This window comes from Phyllobates terribilis, unplaced genomic scaffold (assembly GCF_046119375.1).
Source record: "Phyllobates terribilis strain yellow unplaced genomic scaffold, ASM4611937v1 Scaffold_11__3_contigs__length_659146591, whole genome shotgun sequence".
Classification (NCBI taxonomy): domain Eukaryota; kingdom Metazoa; phylum Chordata; class Amphibia; order Anura; family Dendrobatidae; genus Phyllobates; species Phyllobates terribilis.
This window is the reverse complement of record NW_027362771.1, coordinates 397,186,982-397,214,674: the sequence shown is the minus strand read 5'-3', so window position 1 is coordinate 397,214,674 and position 27,693 is coordinate 397,186,982. Positions and strand designations below refer to the sequence as shown.

General features: G+C 45.7%; 1 protein-coding gene across 2 annotated transcripts in view; it reads left to right on the top strand.

Annotated features, from left to right (window-relative positions):
• LOC141166394 (tropomodulin-2-like) overlaps positions 1–27,693 on the top strand; it is a 95,810-nt gene that overhangs the window by 56,204 nt on the left and 11,913 nt on the right. For both annotated transcript variants that reach the window (XM_073653040.1, XM_073653041.1), the window contains exons 4-9: positions 4,520–4,642; positions 9,110–9,184; positions 9,579–9,709; positions 18,694–18,801; positions 23,361–23,504; positions 23,585–23,729. In XM_073653040.1, the coding sequence (XP_073509141.1) occupies positions 4,520–4,642; positions 9,110–9,184; positions 9,579–9,709; positions 18,694–18,801; positions 23,361–23,504; positions 23,585–23,729 (726 nt within the window). The remainder of the gene's footprint in view (positions 1–4,519; positions 4,643–9,109; positions 9,185–9,578; positions 9,710–18,693; positions 18,802–23,360; positions 23,505–23,584; positions 23,730–27,693) is intronic.

The window sequence follows — 27,693 nt, the reverse complement described above, 5'->3', positions numbered from 1 at the left end:
CCTCAGTCAGACTGTACAAATACCCATCTTATTAACCTTTTGGTATTCCCCCCCCCCCGAAAAAAAATTTTTTAGTGTGTCTGTGAGTGTTCACACAAATATATCTGTTTAAAAGAGTCTGGATTCGGCCAGATAACTAGAACTGTGGTTTTCCTCTTCCACTGTTCAAATCTGGGTGTAATCTACCTTTTTGCTTTTTTTACGTAAAAAAAAAACAGTTTGAGTGTCTCGCTGACTGTTCAGACACAAATGTATCTGTTTAAAAGATTCTGGTGTAGGCCAGAGAATTAGAACTGTGGTTTTCCTCTTCCACGGTTCAAATCTGGATGTAATCCACCTTTTTGCCTTTTTTACATAAAAAAAACAGTTTGAGTGTCTCGCTGACTGTTCAGACACAAATATATCTGTTTAAAAGATTCTGGTGTAGGCCAGAGAAATAGAACTGTGGTTTTCCTCTTCTACGGTTCTAATCTCCTTTTTATTACCCTTATGCCATTGATAGTGCGAGTGTAAGCTATTTTACTTCATTTACAATGGGCAAGGCGCTTGGCAAGGGACGTGGAACTGGACGTTCTGGTGATGGTGCGTGCAGAGGACGGGGCCGTGGCCAAGGTGAAAATGTGCCACAACCAACAGCCACATCTTCTCGCTTCCAGTTCTTGACCGAATTACTAGCGAAGCACACAACAACACCACTATTGCCAACTGATCAGTGTGAACAGGTTATTAATTGGATAGCAGATAATACTTCCAGTCACCTGGGCACCACCACCTCCGGTCTGTCTTCAACACGGTCAAGTCTTAGTAGCCATGAGTCTCGACCGCATACTCCTCCTCACCCTGATGCTCCTTCCTCCCACCATGCCGAGTGTCGTCAGACAGCAACTGATCCCACAGTTGGACACTGAAGAGCTGTTCACTGGTCCATTTCCATATTTGGGCCCCTCGCCTGCTCCACTTGAAGTGGTGGAAGAGGAGATCCCATGTAGCGATGGCCAAATATTTGAACAGCCCCGGCCACAGGAAGGCGACGCTGGCAATTTGTCACAAGATGTGGACGATGACGAGACACAATTGCCACGAAGTGAGGAGGAGGACCGTGGTGCGCAAGTGGAAGAGGAGGAAGTGGTGGATGATCTAGTAACTGACCCAACGTGGCAGGAGGACACGCAGAGCAAGGGCAGAAGCACACAGGGGGAGGGAGGCAGAGTACTCCAACAGGCAGGAAGAAGCAGTGTGGTGGCCGCAGACAGAAGGCGGGCAACCGTTCCCCGTAACACCAACACGAGGAATGTTGCCAGTGCAACCAGTAGGTCTTCCAGAGTCTGGAATTTTTTTAAAGACTCTGCTGATAACCCCAAAAAGGTGATTTGTACCACCTGCCAGGCCAGCATCAGCAGGGGTGACAAAACTACCAGCCTGACCACCACCAGCATGATCAGGCACATGTCAGCAAAGCACCCGACTTTGTGGGGCGAACCCCAGGGTCCATGACCAGTGTCAGCGGGTGTCACCACTGCTTCTTCCGCTGTTGTGCGTATAAGAGAACCCCCTGTTGTGCGTGCAAGGCAATCCCCTCTCCATACTGCATGCAAAGATGCCCCCTCCTCTCAGTCTTCAATTGTTCTGGCAGTTTCTCAAGAAACAGCATCCACGTCCCACCACAGCGTTCAGTTGTCCATATCCCAGACCCTTGAACGAAAGCGCAAATTCGCAGCCAACGCCCCACAGGCCACAGTCCTAAATTCGCACATTTCACGACTGCTTGCGTTGGAAATGCTGCCTTTTGGGCTGGTGGAGATGGAATCCTTCCGCAAACCTTATGGCGGTGGCTGTCCCTCGGTACTCGGTCCCCAGCTGACACTATTTTGCCCGGTGTGCCATCCCCGAACTACACAAGCACGTGTCCCAAAACATCTGCCGTGCCCTCAACAGCGCAGTTACTGGGAGAGTCCACCTGACAACGGACATGTGGACAAGTGCTTGTGGCCAAGGACGGTACATCTCGCTGACGGCACAATGGGTAAACATAGTGGAAGCAGGGACCCAGTCGGACCTTGGGACGGAACACATCCTCCCCACACAGAGGATTGCGGGCCCTATGTCAGTCAGAGTTGCCCCCACAGTGTACAGTTCCTGCGCATCATCCTCCTCCATCTCCTCATGTTCAGCCTCCATCTCAGATATCACCACATCAGTTACAAGCTGGAAGCACTGCAGTACTGCCTCAGCCAAGTGGCAACAGGCTGTGCTGAAACTCATAAGCTTAGGTGATAAACCTCACACTGCTTGTGAGTTGTGGACAGCTGTGAAAGAGCAGGCAGATCTGTGGCTGAGACCGCTGAACCTACATCCAGGCATGGTCGTGTGTGACAATGGCCGTAACCTGGTGGCGGCTCTGAGGTGAGGCAAGATCACACACGTACCATGCCTGGCTCATGTGCTTAACCTCATGGTTCAGCAGTTTCTTAAATCGTACCCTGAGTTGCCAGATCTGCTCGTCAAAGTACGCCGCCTGTCAGCTCATTTTCGGAAGTCGGCTACAGCTTCCGCTGCCCTTGCTGTGTTACAGAAGCGTTTGCAGCTTCCGGCACACCGACTGGTGTGTGATTTCCCCACATGTTGGAACTCTACCCTCCACATGTTGCAAAGGATTTGTGAGCAGAGAGAGCAGTTGTGGAGTACCAGCTGCAACAAGGCCGTCGATATTCAGGTCAGACTCCACACATAAGACCTCAGGAGTGGACCTGAATGTCTGACATATGTACCATCCTGACAAACTTTGAGGAGTCCACCAAGATAGCGTCAGCATCCCACTTGTCTGTCTTTTGCAACGCTCTCTACAGAGAATTAAAGAGGAGGCATTGCAGCCAGAGTATGATGAGATGGATCAAGAAGCCGTAGCGGGCAATTACACACAGCCCAGCCTCATCTCATCCCAACGTGCATTGGGGGACAGTGAGGGAGAGGAGGAGGAAGAGGAGGAAGAACAGGAGCTGGTATCATGCGCTGTAGTCGGTAGTAACTGTACAGCTGTCATACTGTTGGTTCAGCGTGGATGGCCTGAGGACAGGGGGGAGGAGGAGGAGGAGGAGAGCATGGTCAGTCGTCATCTTGGTGAGGACACTGAAGTCTTGCCCGTTACCAGTCTGGCACGCATGGCTGACTTTATGTTACGCTGCCTTAACCATGACCCTTGCGTTGTCAAAATGTTGGGTGACAGTCATTACTGGTTGGTGACACTTTTAGACCCCCGCTACAAGGAGAACTTTCACTCTCTTATTCCTGAGGTGGAGAGGTCTACAAAAATGGGGCAGTACCAGAAGGCACTTGCTGCAAAACTGTTAAAAAAATTCCCATCTGAACATGCTAGCGGCAGAGGTCACAGTTCGTTGCCCAACCAAGGCGTACAGGCGAGAGAGACACAACTCCAATCCAGCAGAGGCAGGGAAACACTGTCAACGTTCTGGGACAGTTTTCTGAGACCCGCCCAGCTTACAGGCCCTGAGGCACGGGGTACTCTCACAAGGAGTGGAAAGTTTCAAAAGATGGTGATTCCTCTGTGCCTTTTAATTATTGGGTATCCAAGCTGGACACTTGGAATGAACTCGCTCTGTATGCCTTTGAGGTCCTGGCCAGCCCTGCCGCTAGCGTGTTATCGGAGCGTGTTTTTAGTGCCGCTGTGGGAATTATAACTGATAAGCGCACTCGCCTGTCAACTGACAATGCTGACAAGCTGACCCTTATCAAAATGAATAAGGGCTGGATTGGGCCAGACTTCTCATCACCACCAAATGACAGCAGAGTAACATAAAGTCAAATCCCCTGTGTTATTTCGGGAGGTGTATTCCCATGCACCTCTTCACACCCACACATGGGTATACGCTTCCTCATTTCGGCTGTTTTTTGCTCTTCTCCTTATCCTCAGCCTCCACCACCACTATACCACCAGGGTGACCGTGGTCCGTGTTGCCAGCATTGCAAGTTCCTCCGTCCTAATTTTTGGCTGCTTTTGCTTGGAAGGCATAGGCAAATACTATGGGACACCCACTCCCCAATAATGGGACTTATGTTTGTAATATGCTGTACTGCATGGCTCTTGTAAGGGGCATTACAAGTTCCTCCGTCCTAATTTTTGGCAGCTTTTGCTTGGAAGGCATAGGCAAAGACTATGGGAGACCCACTCCCCAATAATGGGAATAATGTTTTTAATATGCTGTACTGCATGGCTCTTGTAAGGGGCATTGCAAGTTCCTCCGTCCTAATTTTTGGCAGCTTTTGCTTGGAAGGCATAGGCAAAGACTATGGGAGACCCACTCCCCAATAATGGGAATAATGTTTTTAATATGCTTGTTAACCGACATTTGGTGAGAATTTCATGTTAATAGCACCTTTAGCAATATATTTACTTAGGCTGCATGTTTTAGTGCAGTACTATGTGGTTTTATATGGTGAATGTAACAATTTATGTAGCTGCTCGGAAGTGCAAAACTGAATATATTATTTTGTTTTCCTGCAGGCAAGGTATTTGTTCCCAAGCATATGCCTCTGGAGCGGGAACCAGAGGAGCAGGTAACCTTGGAGCCTGAGCTGGAAGAAGCTCTTGCAAGTGCCACAGACACAGAACTGAGTGACCTTGCGAGTAAGTAGCAGAAATAACTGCATATAAACTACACTGTGTTCCAAATTATTATGCAAATAATATTTTCTCAGATTTTCCCAAATTACCTATATGAATTGCCGTCATTGTAATTTTCCAGTCAAATAACTATTAGAGTACAATTGAAAGGTTTTTGTACAAACTGCCTATGATAACAGTATATTTAAAAAAAAAAAAATAAAACACTCAAACTGCACTCAAAATGCATGTTCCAAATTATTATGCACAGCAGAGTTTTCAACCTTTTCATTTTAATAATGAACAAAAAAATGGTCATTTTTGAAATTATAAGCATTAGCAGGTTATTACAAACTGAAATCAAACAGTTTTCAACTCAAAACTTTATTCTAGGTGATGTTACATTTGCACATAGGACCCCTTGTTCGAAAGGAGCTTCTGAACTCTCTCGTCCATTGAATTTATCAGGTTTTGGATGGTTTCTGCTTTAATTGTTTTGCATGAGGACAGAATACCCTCCCAGAGCTGTTGCTTAGATGTGAACTGCCTCCCGCCATCATAGACACTCCTTTTGATGATGCTCCAGAGGTTCTCAATGGGGTTGAGGTCAGGGGAGCATGGGTGCCACACCATAAGTTTGTCCCCTTTTATGCCCATAGCAGCCAGAGATGCAGATGTGTTATGTGCAGCATGAGACGGGGCATTATCATGCATGAAATGATCTCGATGGTCCAGATGGATGGAGTGGAGGATGGCTGGTTGATGGACACCCCATGCAAACACGGCTACGGCGCTAACAAGGAGGAGGTGGAGTAATGTTTTGGGCTGGAATCATGGGGAGAGAGATTGTCGGCCCTTTTAGGATCCCTGAAGGGGTAAAGATGAACTCCATAATGTATGTTGAGTTTCTCAAACAGCACTTCCTTCCATGTTTCAAGAAGAAGAACCGTGCATTCCACAGCAAGATCATTTTCATGCATGATAATGCCCCGTCTCATGCTGCACATAACACATCTGCATCTCTGGCTGCTATGGGCATAAAAGGGGACAAACTTATGGTGTGGCACCCATGCTCCCCTGACCTCAACCCCATTGAGAACCTCTGGAGCATCATCAAAAGGAGTGTCTATGATGGCGGGAGGCAGTTCACATCTAAGCAACAGCTCTGGGAGGGTATTCTGTCCTCATGCAAAACAATTGAAGCAGAAACCATCCAAAACCTGACAAATTCAATGGACAAGAGAGTTCAGAAGCTCCTTTCGAACAAGGGGTCCTATGTGCAAATGTAACATCACCTAGAATAAAGTTTTGAGTTGAAAACTGTTTGATTTCAGCTTGTAATAACCTGCTAATGCTTATAATTTCAAAAATGAACATTTTTTTGTTCTTTATTAAAATGAAAAGGTTGAAAACTCTGCTGTGCATAATAATTTGGAACATGCATTTTGAATGCAGTTTGAGTTTTTTATTTTTTAAAAAATATACTGTTATCATAGGCAGTTCGTACAAAAACCTTTCAATTGTACTCTAATAGTTATTTGACTGGAAAATTACAATGACTGCAATTCATATAGGTAATTTGGGAAAATCTGAGAAAATATTATTTGCATAATAATTTGGAACACAGTGTAATGTCTGTACCCAATCTACTATATATTAGAGTATAGAACTTTTCTCTCTAACTAATATCAGCACTGGAGAGGTAGTGTTACGCTCGCGCCCGGACTGACTGGCGTGAGCGTGATTAGTGATCCCACTGTTCCATGAACCGAGGAGTGCCTGGAGGGGCGTAACTAAGTATCAACCCGGTGCGACCAAGGTCGCACGGCGTCTCAGTCGACTCCATGAACCAGGGAGGAACCGAGCAGAGGGACCAGGTGATAGTCCAGGTCAGACCCAGGTCACAGCTGTTGACCCACACCGGGGAATGCAGGAACAGGTAGGTTAGCTGGTATGCAGACACGTGGGTACTGGCAGGCACGGCTGGTATGTAGGCAGGTGGGTACTGGCAGGCGCGGCTGGTATGCATACAGGCGGGTGCTGACAGGCACGGCTGGAATGCTGACCGGCAGATACTGGCAGGTATGAACGCAGGCTGGATAGGGACCAGTACAGACTGGGATACAGGAACAGAGCCGCAGGTGCGTTGGACTAGCAGAGCAAAACCGCAGGAGCGGTGAACAAGCAGAGTGGAGCAAATCCTCAGGTGCGGAGAACAAGCAGAGCGGAGCAAAACCGCAGGTGCGGTAAACAAGCAGAGCAGAACAGAGCAGAAGGTGAAGGCAGACAGGACAGGGCTCTGTTCACATGGAACAGACTGGAAAATACAGGAAGATGGTTAGAACACAGGAGGTAGATACGGAGGCAGGGAAAGGGGATAAGCAGAACCAGATACACACAAGGTACTTACAATGAAGTAGCGAGTGGACACAAAACTCACAAACAGAAGTACAGAGACAACGAGTTGGAGTTAGGTGCAGGTTCAGACACTGCAGGCAAAGGGAAGGTACGGACATAGAGAGAAACAAGTAACGGGCTAGGACACTGTTCAGACAGTAACTGAACCGGGAACAAGATACAGGAACGAGCCTGGGAAGTCAGCCCCCAGGGTGCGGAAACAGACTATAAGTCAGAGATACAAGTAGCGGCCCTGGGTATTCGGCCCCCAGGGTGGCGGAAACAGACTAGAAGTCACAGGTACAGGAAAAAGCCCTGGGTACTAAGCACCCAGGGTGGCGGAAACAGACTGGAAGTCAGAGATACAGGTAGCGGCCCTGGCTACTCGGCCCCCAGGGTGGCGGAAACAGACTAGAAGTCACAGGTACAGGAAAAGGCCCTGGGTACTCAGCCTCCAGGGTGGCGGACAGACCTGGCACCTCAGTTGCAAAAGACAAACTGAGTGAAAGTGTTGCTCAGGCACCTCCCACTGGGTGGATGGGGTTTAAGTATCCAGTGACTCACAGCAATAGGCTGGGGACGCATTAGGACTATGCACACTGTAGCTATAAGAAACAAGCAGAAAGCTGTGCCGACGCCCTAAGCAATCAGATAAGAGACATGGACACAGCAGGTGCTAGAGCAAAGAGTGCAGCATGGACTGACAGGTAAGATTGCGGTCTTTCATGGTGGGAGGTGGTGCACCATGCAAGCACGCCTCCAGGGATGTTACAGGTAGTATGTGCTCCAAAATCTAACATGGAGTATTAGGTTCTTTAATTATGGAAGGGTGCTTTCACAATGCATTCTGTGTTCCCTTCGGGGCATACTTCCTAAAATTCCCCGCAAAACGGGGTCTGGACATATGCTGTGACGGGGGCCATAGACCGCAATGGTGACGACAGAGTGAACGTGAGCTCTGCCGTGCACTTTTTTCGGGAGTGTACGCCCACAGGAGTCGGACACTCAGACGTAGGCTGCTGCTCTGCCTTCACCATTGCGGTCATGACATCAGGGGGCTTAGAAAGTGTAAGAGGCACTGAGGATGTCGGCAGCAGAAGCCTCACGTGTGTCATGCAGAACGTGTGCAACATCATTATGTCTTGGTGTCTAGAGAATTGGAATATGGTGTTCATATGTAGTCTTATAATGAGTGTCCAAATCAAACAAGGTGTAATTGAGAGCTAACGTGCAATCTGATGTTTTTTGGCCAGTATTGTAATTTGGGACATATCCAGCTGTTCATACAATGATTCTTATATAGTTAAAGGGAATCTGTCAGTAGGATCAACCCCCCAAAGATGTAAATATGGGCATGTAGGTCATAGGAAGATGAATAAAATAATACCTTGATATCTCCAATCCGATGTCTTATTCCAGAAATATCCAAGTTTTTCTAATATGTAAATAAGTTGTTCAGGGCTATGGGCCGGACACTGATCTGCATGAGAATCTGCCTCCAGAGATTATTTTACATGAAAGAGGAATTTACCAGTGTGAGACATGTAGAGTATGAGAGCAGACTGTCAGTCTCCACATGTCTCACACAGGTAATGCTTAATTTCATTTAAAATAAGTTCTTGGGGCAGATTCTCGGGGAGATCAGGGTCCTCCCCATAGTCTGGAACAGACATATTAAGAAAAACGTGGATTTTCTCTGGAATAAGACACTGGATCACAGATATCGAGATATCATGTTATTCAGCTTCCTATGACCTACATGCCCATATAGACGGCTTAGGAGGGTTTGAACCTACTGACAGATTCCCTTTAACCTGTACTGCACTATTAAAGTACAGGAAATTGTTCTTCAGCAATTTCTCAGTAATGTTTTCTTAAAAAGTAGCAAGTTATGACAAATATGAAGCAAAACAAAAAATCTATTATGTATTACGGGTGGAACATGCTGAGGAAGAAATTCCTTCATTCTAAACAACATCATGTAGGTTAATCATACATAATACACCTATGTATGCCTTTTTCTTGTGCTAGCTTGTTCAATCACAAGGCCGTGGTCTTATCTCATGTCTGTATTCTGCTCTTCATTTTTTTCAGCTGTCTTAGGGGTGCAGCATTTTTCCAGCAGACCACAGAGAAATGAAGATGGATCAGATAGACCCGAACTTAGAAGTAAGAATATATAATGTAGTGTACAATCCTTCTATTATCAGACAAGACGCTGGTGAATTACTGTCATTTTCATTGCTGATGTTACAGACAGGACACCTGATCTATGTGGGTGTTGTATTTAGACCATATAAATGAAGTTAAAAAAAAAAATATAGAAAGAAATTTTCCATGTTGATCAAATTGTTTTATTAAGTTTGGGGAAGCGCACTGCCATAACATGATTGTATATGGTTTTACCAGTGGCATAACCACACTGTGCGGCCTTAGTCTTCATGTTCATCTCTTGCTAGAAGCTCCCAACTGCTAAATGTCATAGATCAAGTGATGTGATTAGTTCCAGTCAGGACATTAGCTAACCTGCCCATCTATTTCCATTAATGACCTTCCATTGAAGATGTTGTGAAAGCTGAAAAGGTAAAACCTACTTTTGAAGATCCCCCAAACCCGACTAATGTGGAAGAGAGCTTACAGAGGATAAAAGCTAATGATCCTTTCCTTGTTGATGTCAACCTGAACAACATTAAGGTTTGTCTTCATAACCTAAGATAAATGTGTGAATTTTTGGAATTTAATATATTATACAGTTGTAAGATTCCCCCTTATTGCAGCAGTACAGTTTTACATGTATTTATGAATCAGCAGACATGAGATGGAAACTAACTAGAAGCCTCCTGGGATTCAAATGTTCCCCGTTTATCATGCTCCAACGCAGCAACTCTGAAGCCTTAGTTTCTTTTAAGCTCAGAAATTTGTAATTTAGACCTGTCCTGTTTTTAGTTTTCCGAATTGGCTCTATTAAAGGGAATTTGTTAGCAGGTTTTTGCTGTGTAATATGAGAACAGCATGATGTAGGGGTAGAGAGACCGATTCCAGTGATATATCACTTGCTGGATTGCAGTTGCTGCAGCTTTGATAGAATCTCAGTTTTTTTCTGTTGTAGGTGTAGCAGTGGTCAGAATGTTAAAGTCTGTATAACAACGCCCACACCCCTGATTGGCAGCTTTCTGTGTACACTGTACATTGTCAGGAATCTGCCAATCAGTGGTGGGGGCGGGGCTACACAGATTAGCTGCACTGGTCTGCACATGACACCTAGTCCAACTGTGATAATCTCTTGCTGATAAAACACTGATTTAATTGAAACTACAGCACACAGCCTAATAAATGACATCCCTGGAATCAGGCTCTCTGTCCCTACCTCCTGCTGCTCTAAGATTAAAAAGCAAAAACCTGCTGACAGATTCCCTCTAATAGGGTTACACAGAGAGCCTTTTACCAGGCCTTGCTGTTAGACACAGTCAGAAGACCCACACCATCCATCTCATGTTGATGTTTTGGTTAGTGCTGTTTCTCCTCTCAGAAACCACCATGTGATATAAGCAGCCTTGCAAACCAGATAATGCTCCATGTGAAGTAGTAAAAAAAAATAGTAATCTTGTAGATATGGCACCATTTAATGGCTAACAAAAATGTACATATATACAATATGATATGCAACTTATACACTACTCCAAAATATATAGGGCACACCTAAATAACACATCCAAGATCTGAATGAATGAAATATTCTCATTGAATACTTTGTTCTGTACAAAGTTGAATGTGCTGACAACAAAATCACACAAAAATCATCAATGGAAATCAAATTTATTAACCAATGGAGGCCTGGATTTGGAGCCACCCCCAAAATTAAAGTGGAAAAATACACTACAAGCTGATCCAACTTTGATGTAATGTCCTTAAAACAAGTCAAAATGAGGCTCAGTATTGTGTGTGGCCTCCAGGTGCCCGTTTGAGCCTACAACTCCTGGGCATGCTCCTGATGAGGTTGCGGATGGTCTCCTGTGGGATCTCCTCCCGGACCCAGACTAAAGCATCTGCCAACTCCTGGACAGTCTGTGGTGACGTTGGTGGATGGAGCAAGACATGATGTCCCAGATGTGCTCAGTCGGATTTAGGTCTGGGGAACGGACGGGCCAGTGTATAGCTTCAATGCCTTCATCTTGCAGGAACTGCTGACACACTCCAGCCATATGAGGTCTGGCATTGTCCTGCATTAGGACGAACCCAGGGCCAAAAGCACCAGCATATGGTCTCACAAGGGGTCTGAGGATCTCATCTCGGTACCTAATGGCAGTCAGGCTACCTCTGGAGAGCACATGGAGGGCTGTGCGGCCCTCCAAAGAAATGCCACCCCACACCGTTACTGACCCACTGCCAAACCGGTCATGGTGAAGGATGCTGCAGGCAGCAGATCGCTCTCCACGGCGTCTCCAGATTCTGTCACGTCTGTCAAATGTGCTCAGTGTAAACCTGCTTTCATCTGTGAAGAGCACAGGGCGCCAGTGGCGACTTTTCCAATCCTGGTGTTCTGTGGCAAATGCCAAGCGTCCTGCACAGTGTTGGGCTGTGAGCACAACCCCCATCTGTTGACGTCGGGCCCTCATACCACCCTCATGGAGTCGGTTTCTAACCGTTTGTGCAAACACATGCACATTTGTGGCCTGCTGGAGGTCATTTTGCAGGGCTCTGGCAGTGCTCCTCCTGTTCCTCCTTGCACATAGGCGGAGGTGGCGGTTCTGCTGCTGCGTTGTTGCCCTCCTACGGCCCCCTCCACGTCTCCTGGTGTACTGGCCTGTCTCCTGGTAGCGCCTCCAGCCTCTCGACACTACGCTGACAGACACAGCAAACCTTCTTGCCACAGCTTGCATTGATGTGCCATCCTGGATGAGCTGCACTACCTGAGCAACTTCTGTGGGTTGTAGAGTTCGTCTCATGCTACCACGAGTGTGAAAGCACAACCAACATTCAAAAGTGACCAAAACATCAGCCAGAAAGCAATGGTACTGAGATGTGGTCTGTGGGTCCCCACCTGCAGAACCACTCCTTTATTGAGAGTATCTTGATAATTGCCAATAATTTCCATCTATTGTCTATTCCATCTGCACAACAGCATGTGAAATTGATTGTCAATCAGTGTTGCTTCCTAAGTGGACAGTTTGATTTCACAGAAGTTTGATTCACTTGGAGTTATATTCTGTTGTTTTAGTGTTCGCTTTATTTTTTTGAGCAGTGTATTTTATTTCTTTCACTGAGAGCAATAATCTTGTTTCAAGTGGCTAACATGTTACTAAACCCCTATGTGGTCTTTTGACGACATAGTGGAAAAAAGGTATGCAAAATATAGCTCTTCACCAGAAAGAAGAAAGATGTCTCTGTATTTCCACCTATTGGAGATACATACAGTGGGGCAAAAAAGTATTTAGTCAGCCATCAATTGTACAAGTTCTCCCACTTAAAAAGATGAGAGAGGCCTGTAATTGACATCATAGGTAGACCTCAACTATGAGAGACAAAATGAGAAAACAAATCCTGAAAATCACAGTGTCTGATTTGGAAAGAATTTTTTTTCAAATTTTGGTGGAAGATAAGTATTTGGTCAATTACAAACAAGCAAGATTTCTGGCTCTCCCAGACCTGTAACTTCTTCTTTAAGAGGCTCCTCTGTCCTCCACTCATTACGTGTAGTACTGGCACGTGTTTGAACTTGTTATCAGTATAAAAGACACCTGTCCGCAACCTCAAACAGTCACACTCCAAACTATACTATGGTGAAGACCAAAGGGCTGTCGAAGGACACCAGAAGCAAAATTGCAGACCTGCACCAGGCTGGGAAGACTGAATCTGCAATATGCAAGCAGCTTGGTGTGAAGAAATCAACTGTGGGAGCAATAATTAGAAAATGGAAGACATACAAGACCACAGATAATCTCCCTCGATCTTGGGCTCCACACAAGATCTCACCCCGTGGGGTCAAAATGATCTCAAGAACGGTGATCAAAAATCCCAAAACCACACGGGAGGACCTAGTGAATGACCTGCAGACAGCTGGGACCAACGTTACACGGGCTACCATCAGTAACACACTACTCCGCTAGGGACTTAGATCCTGCAGTGCCAGACGTGTCCCCCTGCTTAAGCCATTACATGTCCGGGCCCGTCTGAAGTTTGCTAGAGAGCATTTGGATGATCCAGAAGAGTATTGGGAGAATGTCATATGGTCAGATGGAACCAAAGTAGAACTGTTTGGTAGAAACACAACTCAGCGTGTTTGGAGGAGAAAGAATGCTGTGTTGCATCCAAAGAACACCATACCTAATGTGAAGCATGGGGGTGGCAACATCATGCTTTGGGGCTGTTTCTCTGCCAAGGGACCAGGACGACTGATCCGTGTACATCAAAGAATGAATGGGGCCCATGTATCGTGAGATTTTGAGTGCAAACCTCCTTACATCAGCAAGGGCATTGAAGATGAAACATGGCTGGGTCTTTCAGCATGACAATGATCCCAAGCACACCACCAGTGCAACGTGGGAGTGGCTTCGTGAGAAGCATTTCAAGGTCCTGGAGTGGCCTAGCCAGTCTCCAGATCTAAACCCTATAGAAAACCTTTGGAGGGAGTTGAAAGTCCGTGTTGCCCAGCAACAGCCCCAAAACATCACTGCTCTAGAGGAGATGTGCATGGAGGAATGGGCCAACATACCAGCAACAGTGTGTGCCAACCTTGCGAAAATTTACAGAAAACGCTTGACCTCTGTCATTGCCGACAAAAGATATATAACAAAGTATTGAGATGAACTTTTGTAATTGACCAAATACTTATTTTCCACCAAAATTTAAAAAAAAATCTTTCCAAATCAGACAATGTGATTTTCAGGATTTGTTTTCTCATTTTGTCTCTCATAGTTGAGGTCTACCTATGATGTCAATTACAGGCCTCTCTCATCTTTTTAAGTGGGAGAACTTGCACAATTGGTGGCTGACTAAATACTTTTTTCCCCACTGTACTATAGAAGTAAAAGTCTGAATCTTTAAAGAGAATCTGTCAGTAGGATCAGCCATCCTAAACCGTCATGGGCATGTAGGTTATAGGAAGCTGAATAAAATGATATCTTGATATCTGTGATTATCCATGGTTTTATTATATGTAAATGAGCTGTTAAGATCTATGGGCCGGACATAGATCTCCCTGAGAATCTGCCTCCAGAGCTTATTTTAAATGAAATGGACATGAACAGTAACAAAAAAAACAACAGAATAATAAAAAGCAAGACCAAAAATAGCTTTTTTTCATCTATATTTGCATCACAAAAATAATTTTAATTACCACCAGTAATCTATATGTGCACCAAAACATCCCTGTAAAAAAATTACAATATCTGCTGCATAAAGCATGACCACGTCAGTAAAAAAAAAAAGTTATTGCTACTAGATTATGGAGAGGCAAAAACAAGAAAAAAAGGTGGTCATTAAGGCCCCTTTAGACCTGGTCATTAAGGGTTTAAAAATGTTCTCCACCTCTTTCTTTTCCAAGAGAGTAATATGAAGGCCTGTTGGCAACTGTCAGCACAATGCCATCCACCTGAGATGATCAGCAGAGACATGTCTGGTCTCTAAGGATACACTGTACAATGGCTACAGCTTTATTAATGGCTGCACATAGCGAGAAACTGTTTACTCAGCCTTCAGCCCGAGACAGAGCTGCATCTTCAGTGAGGGCGAAAGAGGGGCAAGATTTAAAATATTCATTCCCTATTTCCTGCTGTTATATTGAACTTATTTTGGTAGAAATGCATTTAGAAGAGATGTAAGATTCCTAAAACTGCAGCATGTCCGTTTTTTATCGTATTCTTCATATGTATTTCTCAGAGTTTTGCCACTGATTTTGCTGCACTTTTTATGATGCATTGGTCCTGAGGATTCCAGCACTTATGGGGAGATGGGAACATACCCTTATTAAGTCTGATGTACAAGAATGATCTCCATTTAAGTGATTACTCTAACCCTCACCTAAGGCTCTGTTCATACGTTCAATGTTCTTCGCTATTGCTTATTACCAGGCTCAGACTGGCTCACAGGAGAACCGGTGTAGTCCCCGTTAGGCCCCTCTGCAGGAGTAGGACACCAATCCCCTATTTGAGTTGTAGTTGGCACAGTACACTTGATTCACTATATTCAGACAAAGCTAACATCTGTTATGCACATGCCCGGACTGACTGGCGTGTGCGTGATTTAGTGATTCCACTATGCCATGAACCGGAGAGTGCCTGGAGGGGCGTAACTAAGTATCCACCCGATCCGACCAAGGTTGCACGACGGCTAACGACGCCGTGCACCAGGGACGAACCGAGCAGAGGGACCAGGTGCTACTCCAGGTCAGACCTCGGACACGGCTGTTGACCCACACCGAGGAATACAGGAACAGGCAGGTTAGGCTGGCACACAGACTGGTGGGTATAGGTAGGCACGGCTGGTGTACAGACGGGGAGGTACTGGCAAGCACGGCTGGTATGCAGACAGGGAGGTACTGACAAGCACGGCTGGCGTGCAGACTGGATAGGGTCCAGTACAGACTGAGACTCAGGAACAGAACCGCAGATGTGGTAGACAACCAGCAGAGAGGAACTGCTTTAGCGGTGGGCAAGACTGAGCAGACAGATACCGCCGGAGCGGTGAGCAAGCAGAGCAGGGCGAAACCGCCGGAGCGGTGAGCAAGGCAGAGCAGAGAGGAACCGCCGGAGCGGTGAGCAAGGCAGAGCAGAGAGGAACTGCCGGAGCGGTGAGCAAGGCAGAGCAGAAGGGGACCGCCGGAGCGGTGAGCAAGGCAGAGCAGGGAGGGACCGCCGGAGCGGTGAACAAGGCAGAGCAGAGAGGAACCGTCGGAGCGGTGAGCAAGGCAGAGCAGAGAGGAACCGCCGGAGCGGTGAGCAATGCAGAGCAGAGCGAATCCGCCAGAGCGGTGAGCAAGGCAAAGCAGGCAGTAACCGCCGGAGCGGTGAGCAAGGCAGATCAGGGAGGAACTGCCGGAGCGGAGAGCAAGGCAGAGCAGGCAGTAACCGCCGGAGCAGTGAGCAAGGCAGATCAGGCAGGAACCGCCGGAGTGGTGAACAAGGCAGAGCAGGCAGGAACCGCCGGAGCGGTGAGCGAGGCAGAGCAGGCAGGAACCGCCGGAGCAGTGAGCAAGGCAGAGCAGGCAGGAACCGCCGGAGCGGTGAGCCAGGCAGATCAGAGAGGACAGGGCTCTGTTCACATGGAACAGAAAGGAAGGGACAGGCAGAACCAGATACACACAAGGTACTTGCAATGAAGTAACGAGTGGACTCTAAACTCACAACAGAAGTACAGAGACATCGAGTGGGAGTTAGGTGCAGGTTCAGAGACTGCAGGAAAAGGGAAGGTACGGACACAGAAACAAACAGGCTAGGAGAGTGTTCAGACAGGAACTGAGTGTTCAGACAGGAACTGACACTGCAGCGAGATAGAGGAGCGAGTCTGGGTATGCGGCCCCCAGAATGGCGGACAAACAGGCTAGAAGACACAGATAACAGGTCTGGGTATGCGGCCCCCAGAAGGCGGGACGAACAGGCTAGGAGCGTGTTCAGACAGGCTTGGGAATACAGCCTCCAGGAAGGCGGACAGGCAGGAAAATCAGAACGGGACCTGGCACATCAGAGGCAAGAAGCTCTCTGAGGGTAAGAGTTGCTCAGGCACCAGCTTCAAGGTGGAGCTGGTTTAAATATCCAGTGACAGACAGCAATAGTCTGAGGACGCATTAGGGGTGTGCCCGCAGCAGCTACAAAAAACAGGAAGTAACCGGGCCGCCGCGATAAGCAGTCAGGACAGGGACAAGCAGACAGCATAAACAGAAGCCAGGCTGGCAGACTGGACTGAAGATTAAGTTTGCGATCTTGCATAGTGGGAGATGGTGCACTATGCAAGTACGCCGCCAGGTTTGTTACAACATCTCATCATTCATTTTACAAACTGCCGGATTATTATTATATAGAAGCATAGGTACATTTGTGCATAGGGTATTAACATTTGCATATATCTGAACAGTGGGCCCGCAAAGTCCATATTACTTGTGGGCCCTTGGCGCTCCAGTCCGACACTGCTTATTACAGTCCAGAATACAGAAAGTGTGTTGAACGGAAGTTAAAAAATTAATCTATTATGGTTAATGGTATTTGTCAGGATTGCTAACTAAAGAGACTATAATGGATTCATCATAAATTTCCACTTTTATAGCCGTTATGACGTCAGTGTGAACTGAGCCATAACTGCTGAAAGATTGAAGCGGGTGTTTGGACAATTCCTTCATGTTAGATGTGCCCCACTAAAAGCTGATTACAGATTTTCTGAAAGCTGTCCCTGAAATCTTCAGAAAGAATTTATTATGACTTTTCTACAGCACTACCACAGTTTCCTTTGAAAAAAAAAATGTTCATCCGCCGGAATGAGAGATCGTCTTCGTAACTACTCTAATAAATGAGGCTACAAAATAGGGATCCCACTCTAATAACGCAGAATTACCCAGTAATGTATTGGAGGATGTGTTCTTTCGTAAACCACACAAGCCTTTTAAACACTTACCCTTGTTCTCGTACCTTTTTGGAGCTTAGTTGTGTAGTGCTGTTTGCAGTCTGTCTTCCAGTTACACTGCACAGCTAGAGGACCAAGGGGCAGTATAATGAGAATGTGATAGGTTACGAAATGTCGACTCCTATTTGTACAAGTGAATGGGTGGACCTGTTACCAGGTCAATAGCGGACAGTTTTTTTTTCATCTTACATTCTTCCATCTGCTGCCTTGAGTGTGCCATTTTTTTTAAACCCACCATATGTTTCCAGAAATATAGGCCTTTTATTTGGTGCTAATTTTTATTATATTTACTAAGGGGGCAGTGCTGAAAAGACTCTGGGGGCATGTATTTAGGCAGCTGTGTTTAATTACACTGTGAGCCACGCCCCCTTGGTAAATGCCATAAAAATGAACTCCAATTAAACAAGCCAATATCTCTGGAACATGGCATGCTCAGGGGAGGAATAAAATGAGCAAAAACTGGCCACTCCTGACTTGATGACGGGTCTTTTTTAGTTATATCACAATTAACCTATTAATCCCTATAACAGACTCTTAATTATACTAATGACACTTGGCTCAAAGTCTGTCAGAGTTTGATCCTAGTGTCATGTAAGTGTGATCTGCTTCTCTCGCATGAGAGAATCACAGCACAGGTGCAGAGAAGATGGAGAAAGTAATTTCTCCATCTTCTCCATTGTCTCTGTCCGCGGATGCTGGACTGCACTGGGATGACATCTGAGTGCAGTCCGATGTTTCATACACGCCCATAGACTTGTATGGGTGCATGTGGTCCAATTATCAGATGCACTTGCAGCATGCTGAATCGGCGTGAGAAAATAATTGCAGATCTTGCTGCGCCAGAGTATGACATTGGGCCGAGTGGTATCTAATAAATATTGGATAGCACTTGGCCATGTTATACGCTCGTGTGAGCAAACCCTTTAAGTTCCTTTTGTCTTTGGTACTGAGGCCCATCTAAAACCTAAAACTCATGAGACAAGATGTAGATGCACACATTGTCACACGTAATGTCTGATTTTTGTTTTCTGCCTGATATCGCTGTTCTTTTTCTTTATGAATTGTAGAACATCCCAATACCTACCCTGAAGGAATTTGCAAAGTCTTTGGAATCGAATACCCATGTTAAGTGTTTCAGCCTTGCTGCAACACGAAGCAATGATCCAATAGCTATTGTAAGTACATATTAAACATGACCATTGATTTATATAATTGTGGCAGAAAATATTATGTAAATTTATAATTACGAAGGAGTGTAACTTTTTGGAGAATCTCTAACAATGTGGCTATGACAAGATATAGCATAGTTTAGGGGGCTATATAATGTGATGGGGGCTGTAATTGCTTTGACAATTGTTTGTAGTATTAGAGTTGTGAGAAGGTAGGAGACTCGTGGTGTTTCATTTTTAATTAAAGAATAATTCTCTCCTCTGCAGTCCCTGTTGTGCCGCATAAATTTTCCGCATATCCACCTGGCCTACAATTACATTGGTGTATAGTCAGAAACTCCCGGTAATGTTGGCAGTCCTCTCGGGACAGAAGGGAAGATTAACAAATGCAGCCAGATTAAGGGGTTTGTGCCAAGTTTTTCCTTAGGATAGGGGATAACTTTTTGACCACTGAGTATTCGACTTCTGAGATCCCCACAAATTCTGAGAATGGGGCTGTGAAGAGCCCCATCTGAATGGAGCAGAGGTTGGGCATGTGCATCTCCACTCTATTCATCCTCTATGGCACTGGAGGAATTAGCTGAGCTCAGCACTTGGCTATATTTCAGAGCACTTTGCAATATTTCAGAGCAGTATTCAATATTCATGCAGGCTGAGCCATAAGAAAGTCCTTCCCAAACCCTCCAGATGTCACCATCATCAGAGATGCCACCAGGGCACTGATGTTGACCCACATGTTTTCATTACCCACTACTGAAGAATAGAACCTGTAAAAAAAGAATAAAATAAAAAATAAATATTATATTTACCTTCTGATGGCCCGCGGTGTGCCTGTCTTCGCTTGCTGGCAGGTTGCGGTGGATTGAAGGACCTGCGCTGACGTCATTTAGTCATGTGGCGGCAGGTCCTTCAGTCTAGTGTACCGCGAGCTGCCGGCAGCCAGGACGGATGGAATAAAGACTCCGGGGGCCATCAGAAGGTAAGTATATATTTTTTTTTTTTTTTTTTACCATTCTTTAAGGTCACACTATATAAATTCATGCCTTTTGCATGGATTTATATAGTGTGACCAAGTTGACAAGCACTTTCCAAGTGATGCTAAAATCGCTTGGAAAGCGCTTGACACCCGCATGTGGAAATGCATGTGAAGAACGCTTCACTTCCGCTTGTCCCTGGAAGGAAAAACGCATGTACAATCTGCATGTACAATCCGCATGTACAATCTGCATGTACAATTCACATGCGTTTTTTCTGCCAGGGAGATGCCGAAATGCTTAGGAAAAATCCTGAGCATTTCTACATCGTGGGCACATAGCCTAAGAGTTCCCAAAATGGGCCATCCCAACTCCCTGTCCAACTGTACACAGCGCAGTTACTTACAATAAACATGAAGTCCTAAAACCTCCTATGATGACTTCTAGCAATGTCACTGACATGGCGGACTGTAAGCTCATGCACACATATGATGTAATCCTCACTGTGACTTTATTATACTCTTAGGTTTTACTGGGAACCTACCTGCTCATGTTTCTGACAACCACCAAGTGACATCATCAGTGGGTCACGCCTGCTCCTAGGTGTAGCTGCAGTGCCTTGTGTTTAATTATTAGGCTGATATCACCTGCTGTTAGGCTGTTATCATCTGCTATTCCTGTAGGGACACATCAGGCAATTGCTGATTATGATGTTATCACTTATCATGGAGCACTACAGGAGATCCACTAGCCTACAGTGGTGGCCAAAAGTATTGGCACCCCTGCAATTCTGTCAGATAATACTCAGTTTCTTCCTGAAAATGATTGCAATCACAAATTCTTTGGTATTATAATCTTCATTTAATTTGCTTGCAAGGAAAAAACACAAAAGAGAATGAAGCGAAAATCAAATCATTGATCATTTCACACAAAACTCCAAAAATGGGCCAGACAAAAGTATAGGCACCCTCAGCCTAATACTTGGTTGCACAACCTTTAGCCAAAATAACTGCGAACAACCGCTTCCGGTAACTATCAATGAGTTTCTTACAATGCTCTGCTGGAATTGTAGACCATTCTCCTTTGGCAAACTGCTCCAGGTCCCTGATATTTGAAGGGTGCCTTCTCCAAACTGCCATTTTGAGATCTCTCCACAGGTGTTCTATGGGATTCAGGTCTGGACTCATTGCTGGCCACCTTATAAGTCTCCAGTGCTTTCTCTCAAACCATTTTATAGTGCTTTTGGAAGTGTGTTTTGGGTCATTGTCCTGCTGGAAGACCCATGACCTCTGAGGGAGACCCAGCTTTCTCACACTGGGCCCTATATTATGCTGCAAAATTTGTTGGTAGTCTTCAGACTTCATAATGCCATGCACACGGTCAAGCAGTCCAGTGCCAGAGGCAGCAAAGCAACCCCAAAACATCAGGGAACCTCTGCCATGTTTGACTGTAGGGACCGTGTTCTTTTCTTTGAATGCCTCTTTTTTTTCCTGTACACTCTATGTTGATGCTTTTTCCCAAAAAGCTCTACTTTTGACTCATCTGACCAGAGAACATTCTTCCAAAACGTTTTAGGCTTTTTCAGGTAAGTTTTGGCAAACTCCAGCCTGGCTTTTTTATGTCTCGGGGTAAGAAGTGGGGTCTTCCTGGGTATCCTACCATACAGTCCCTTTTCATTCAGACGCCGACGGATAGTACACTGTTTTACCCTCGGACTGCAGGGCAGCTTGAACATGTTTGGATGTTAGTGGAGGTTCTTTATCCACCATCCGCACAATCTTGCGTTGAAATCTCTTTTCAATATTTATTTTCCGTCCAATCTAGGGAGGTTAGCCACAGTGCCATGGGCTTTAAACTTCTTGATGACACTGCGCACGGAAGACACAGGAGCATTCAGGTCTTTGGAGATGGAGTTGTAGCCTTGAGATTGCTCATGCTTCCTCACAATTTGGTTTCTCAAGTCCTTAGACAGTTCTTTGGTCTTCTTTGTTTTCTACATGCTCAATGTGGTACACACAAGGACACAGGACAGAGGTTGAGTCAACTTTAATCCATGTTAACTGGCTGCAAGTGTGATTTAGTTATTGCCAACACCTGTTAGGTGCCACAGGTAAGTTACAGGTGCTGTTAATTACACGAATTAGAGAAGCATCACATGATTTTTCAAACAGTGCCAATACTTTTGTCCACCCCCTTTTTTAGGTTTGGTGTGGAATTGTGTCCTATTTGGCTTTAGGACAATTCTTTTTGTGTTTTTTCATTGAAGACAAATTAAATGAAGATAATAATACCAAAGAATTTGTGATTGCAATCATTTTCAGGAAGAAACTGAGTATTATCTGACAGAATTGCAGGGGTGCCAATACTTTTGGCCACCACTGTATGTCTCTGACCACCTCCCGATCATCATGTTAATGCCACCAGCTAATGTCACATCATATGTAGTCACCTGCAATAAAGAACTTTAAAGGAGACACAGCACGGGTCCAACATATGCCCATGGTGCAGCCATAACAGCTATCTAGCAGAAATGAACACGGCCCACTATGAATCCACCTGATAACTCATAATCTGTTCTGGGCGTTTAAAGAGACATTTATGACTTAACTACATGTGTGATGTTACCGCATACATTGTTGCCCTACACTCATGACTTCACCAAGGCAGTGACGTTGTCTTCCCTGAGCTATCTGACAGCTGTGAGTCATGGATTAATAGGTAGACATGAAGAAATATAGATGAGAGTTTACTAGTTCTACAGAGCAGTAATACAGCACCCATTGACCCCTGTACTTTATGTTTCCGATTTATTTTACTTTATATAGCGCCATCATATTCCACAGCACTTTACAGATATTATCATTTCTGTCCCCATCGGGGGCTCACAATAGCAATACCCTATCAGTAGGTCTTTGGAGTGTGAGAGGGAACTGGAGAGCCCGCCAAATGGTCAGCACGGTGGCTCAGTGGTCAGCACTGGTTCAATCAGCATGGCAGGGATTTGTATGTTCTCCATGTGTTTGCATTGTTTTCCACTATATACTGATAGGAAATTCAGATTTAGCTCAATTAATATGGCAGGCCGCACCTCTGCCCTTACTTGGTAACATCTACATTGTTAGCTTACATGTCTTGTAGCAGAATGGTGATACATTTTTTGTTGGGTTGTGCAAAGCCACTAACATTCAGGAATATATAACAGTATCTTTTAGGCAACGCACTATTAAAGCAGAATGTTTAGAAAAGTTCCTCTACTTTCCTTTAGATTTCTACTGTGAAATTGTTTTCAATGTAGAACTACGAGAACGTACTTTGCTTTTACTGGGGAACTTAAAATGGAGGTAGATGATAACCATAGGTAGAATAAGAGGCAGGGGCAGACACAGGCACAAGAACAATATATGAGCCCTTTAGCAGTCCAATAGCTCATCATACTGAACAATTACACCTGCTTTAGAGGTAGAAGTGTGCCCCCTTACCTTCTGAGCCCCTATGCAGTTGCAGAGGTTACACCAATAGTATGTCCACTCCACTAAAGTGTTTGTTAATGTTTGTGGTGTACCCATCCCTTACCAGATTGTCATTTTAAAGGCTTTTGCAGACATGTTAAAAGTTAACAAAACATTGAGACGTCTCAACGTTGAAACAAACTTCATCACGGGAGCTGGGATTTTGGCCCTTGTAGAAGCTCTGAAGCAAAACCGAACCCTCACCGAGATTAAGATTGCTAATCAGGTAATGGTATGATCATTTATTTAGTCCTGGATGGCGTGCTACAGCTCATATCCATCTTACATCTAGCTCCTTGTCTGCAGAGACAGCAGCTGGGGACTGCCGTGGAGATGGAAATCGCTCAGATGCTTGAAGAGAATTCGGCTATTCTTAAGTTTGGATATCAGTTTACGCAGCAAGGTCCAAGGACCCGAGTAGCTGCAGCCATTACAAAGAATAATGACTTAGGTGAGTTCTGCTGTGATGTTATTACCAGCATAGAGCAGCAATGTCACTGTAAGGGATACTAGATATCAATTGCTATACTAGTGTGATCAACAGATGTCAGACATCACAGATAAGGGAGTCTTCTCCAGCCAGGCAGAACCGGCATAAGGGAAAGCGACTCCTAACATCAAGGAGCAGAGTATAGTCATTGCACGTATGTAGATGTTCTGCCTGCATTATCATCATTACATTCTGTATTCATCTGGATAATCATAGTGGCCATGAATGCATCCAGATTAAACAGTGCCAAGGAGGTTTGAAGGAGTAATCTGATCTTAGGTATTTATGGCTTATAACTTCTATGGGAATTAGCCAGGTAAGCGTGCTCAGATGTTTCTGGGACTGTCATAGAGGAGAATGGAGAGACCCAACACTTTATCTCTTCTCCACCTTGAAACAGCATCCAGCGCCCCCCTCACCAAACTGGACAGGTGGAGATTGGTATAGGTCACACCTACAACTACTAGTGTTGAGCGAGCACTAAAATGCTCGGGTGCTCGAAGCTCGGGCCGAGCTCGCCGTGATACTCGGGTGCTCGACCCAAGCAACGAGCCCAATGTTAGTCTATGGGAGACCCAAGCATTTTTGCGGCGGCACCCCCGGCAGTCTGTAGAAAGCCTAAAAAGTGCCCAAAACGATAGTGACAGTGCTCAAATGACATGGGGACAGCATGGGCATCGCCCCAGGTCACTGCTGTCAACAACGTGGTCAGAGGTATTAAGACACTTTAACGGGCTCACAATAAAACGTTCAAAAACGAAACTGAAACGGTTTTCCTGTGAAATATGTTAAGGAACTTCCTTTCCAGGGTAAAGACTTGTGTATAAGGTAAAATAAATAACCAAAAACAAAAATACTCCTCCACACCTTGGGCTATGTTCACAAAGTAGCATTTTTTTATGCGTTTTTGCACTTTTGTATTGCTTTCAACCGTGACAAATGCATTCACCGGGAAATGTCATTTTAACATTTTACAATCTTATCTGGCCATGTGCTGTGTGACACATGCATACAGTGCTGAAAAGACATGGGAACAGCATGGGGAAGACCCCTGGAAGCATCTCTGACTCCCAGGTCACTGACTAAAAGTGTGCCCATCAGAAGTGATCCTTTCCGCATCAGAAGATGCAGACTTGCAACTATCCCCGTGCAAGTCCTTGTCCCAGGGCAGTGTTCAATTGTACCTCCCCCATTCCTTGCAATGCAAGCATAAGTGTGCAACCTGCCACCCACCCACCCCCAGGCTGCAATACCATACTGCTAGCTTGCTTGCATTTGAAATGGGGCCTTTTAGTTTGGAGGAGGCCGAAGCTGGCCACTACCTCATGGCTGCTTCGGCAGCGAGGTATCCATACTCAGTCCCCAGCCGCCCCGCGGCCGGGTGTCCACACACGGTCCCCAGCCGCCTGGGGGCGGCCGGGTGTCCATAAACGGTCCCCAGCCGCCCCTATTTCTCCTTGGAACATCCTCCCACACACTTTTCTTAGCCCGGCCTGCTTTAGGGCAGCATTGGACGAGCCCACCAGAGAACCAGACTCCTCCGGTGGGCCCTGGCTTCTCCATCAGGGGAGTTGAGAGTGCCAAGGTGAGGAGCATAGTGATGATGATAGAAGTTAGCATCTGCTTTGTTTTCTTGGAATGCAAGCACATGTATGTAGTAGCAGCTAGGCCTGAGGTGGTCAGCGTTTTGGCGCATATCCTACCTCCTCCGAGGATTGCTGGATGTTTTCCTGCTACTATTCCAGTTCTATGACTCCCGTTAAAACAAAGCTTCAGGTGATGAAAGATGGATGAGGTGGTGGCAAAGGAGAAAGAGCAGGAGGAACAGGGACCATTCACATCAATATCAGGCCAGTCAACCACACATGTCTAGTAGGATATGTTTCTGTACCAAAAGGATAGGTTCGGCTACACAGTTATAGGGCATGCAGTGAGTGCAATGCCTACCAAAAATTTCGAGGCACTCCAATGCCCCTTGGAAGTGACATGGAGGTCAGAGGGCCTTAACTAAACCGTTTTTTCCATTTATAGCAACTGGGTCTCCTATGCACTGTTGGCCTAAGCAGTGAATGGAAGGCTTTCCAAAAATTATCAACAGACGTGGATTACAGCATACTAAAAACCTTCTACCCATTTTTGGGGAGTGGGCCTCCCTTAGTGTTCGACTATGCATTGAAAAGCAAAAGCTGACTAAAATTAGGAGGAAATGCAATGCCCGTTGGAAGAATGGTGGAGTTCGCAGTGATATAAAAAGACAATATCAATGCCCCTTGAAAAAGTGGCGGAGGTCGCAGTAGCTTAACAAGACGGTTTTAATGCCCCTTGGAAAAGTGGTGGAGGTCTCAGTTGCTTAACAAAACGGTTTAAATGCCCCTTGGAAGAGAGGTGGAGGTCGCAGTAGCTTAACAAGACGGTTTTAATGCCCCTTGGAAGAGACGTGGAGGTCGCAGTAGCTTAACAAGACGGTTTTAATGCCCCTTGGAAGAGACGTGGAGGTTGCAGTAGCTTAACAAGACGGTTTAAATGCCCCTTGGAAGAGACGTGGAGGTCGCAGTAGCTTAACAAGACGGTTTTAATGCCCCTTGGAAGAGATTTGGAGGTCGCAGTAGCTTAACAAGACTGTTTTAATGCCCCTTGGAAGAGACATGGAGGTTGCAGTAGCTTAACAAGACGGTTTTAATGCCCCTTGGAAGAATGGTGGAGGTCGCAGTAGCTTAACAAGATGGTTTAAATGACCCTTGGAAGAATGGTGGAGGTCGCAGTAGCTTAACAAGATGGTTTAAATGCCCCTTGGAAGAATGGTGGAGGTCGCAGTAGCTTAAGAAGACTGTTTAAATGTCCCTTGGAAGAGACGTAGCGGTCGCAGTAGCTTAAGAAGACTGTTTAAATGTCCCTTGGAAGAGACGTGGAGGTTGCAGTAGCTTAACAAGACGGTTTTAATGCCCCTTGGAAGAGACGTGGAGGTCGCAGTAGCTTAACAAGACGGTTTAAATGCCCCTTGGAAGAATGGTGGAGGTCGCAGTAGCTTAACAAGACGGTTTAAATGCCCCTTGAAAGAATGGTGGAGGTCGCAGTAGCTTAACAAGACGGTTTAAATACCCCTTGGAAGAGACGTGGAGGTTGCAGTAGCTTAACAAGACAGTTTTAATGCCCCTCGGAAGAGACGTGGAGGTCGCAGTAGCTTAACAAGACCATTTTAATGCCCCTTACAAGAGCCATGCAGTACAGCATATTAAAAACATTATTCCCATTATTGGGGAGTGGGTCTCCCATAGTCTTTGCCTATGCCTTCCAAGCAAAAGCTGGCAAAAATTAGGACGGAGGAACTTGCAATGCTGGCAACACGGACCACCGTCACCCTGGTGGTATAGTGGTGGTGGAGGCTGAGGATAAGGAGAAGAGCAACATACAGCCGAAATGAGGAAGCGTATACCCATGTGTGGGTGTGAAGCGGTGCATGGGAATACACCTCCCGAAATAACACAGTGGATTTGACTTTGTTACTCTGCTGTCATTTGATGGTGATGAGAAGTCTGGCCCAATCCAGCCCTTGTTCATTTTGATAAGGGTCAGCTTGTCAGCATTGTCAGTTGACAGGCGAGTGGTCTTATCAGTTATAATTCCCCCAGCGGCACTAAAAACACGCTCCGATAACACGCTAGCGGCAGGGCAGGACCTCCAAGGCGTACAGAGCGAGTTCATTCCAAGTGTCCAGCTTGGATACCCAATAATTAAAAGGCACAGAGGAATCACGGAGGACGCTGGTACGGTCGGCAAGGTACTCCCTCACCATCTTTTGAAACTTTCCACTCCTTGTGAGAGTACCCCACGCCTCAGGGCCTGTAAGCTGGGCGGGTCTCCGAAAACTGTCCCAGAATGTTGACAGTGTTCTCCTGCATCTGCTGGATTGGAGTTGCGTCTCTCT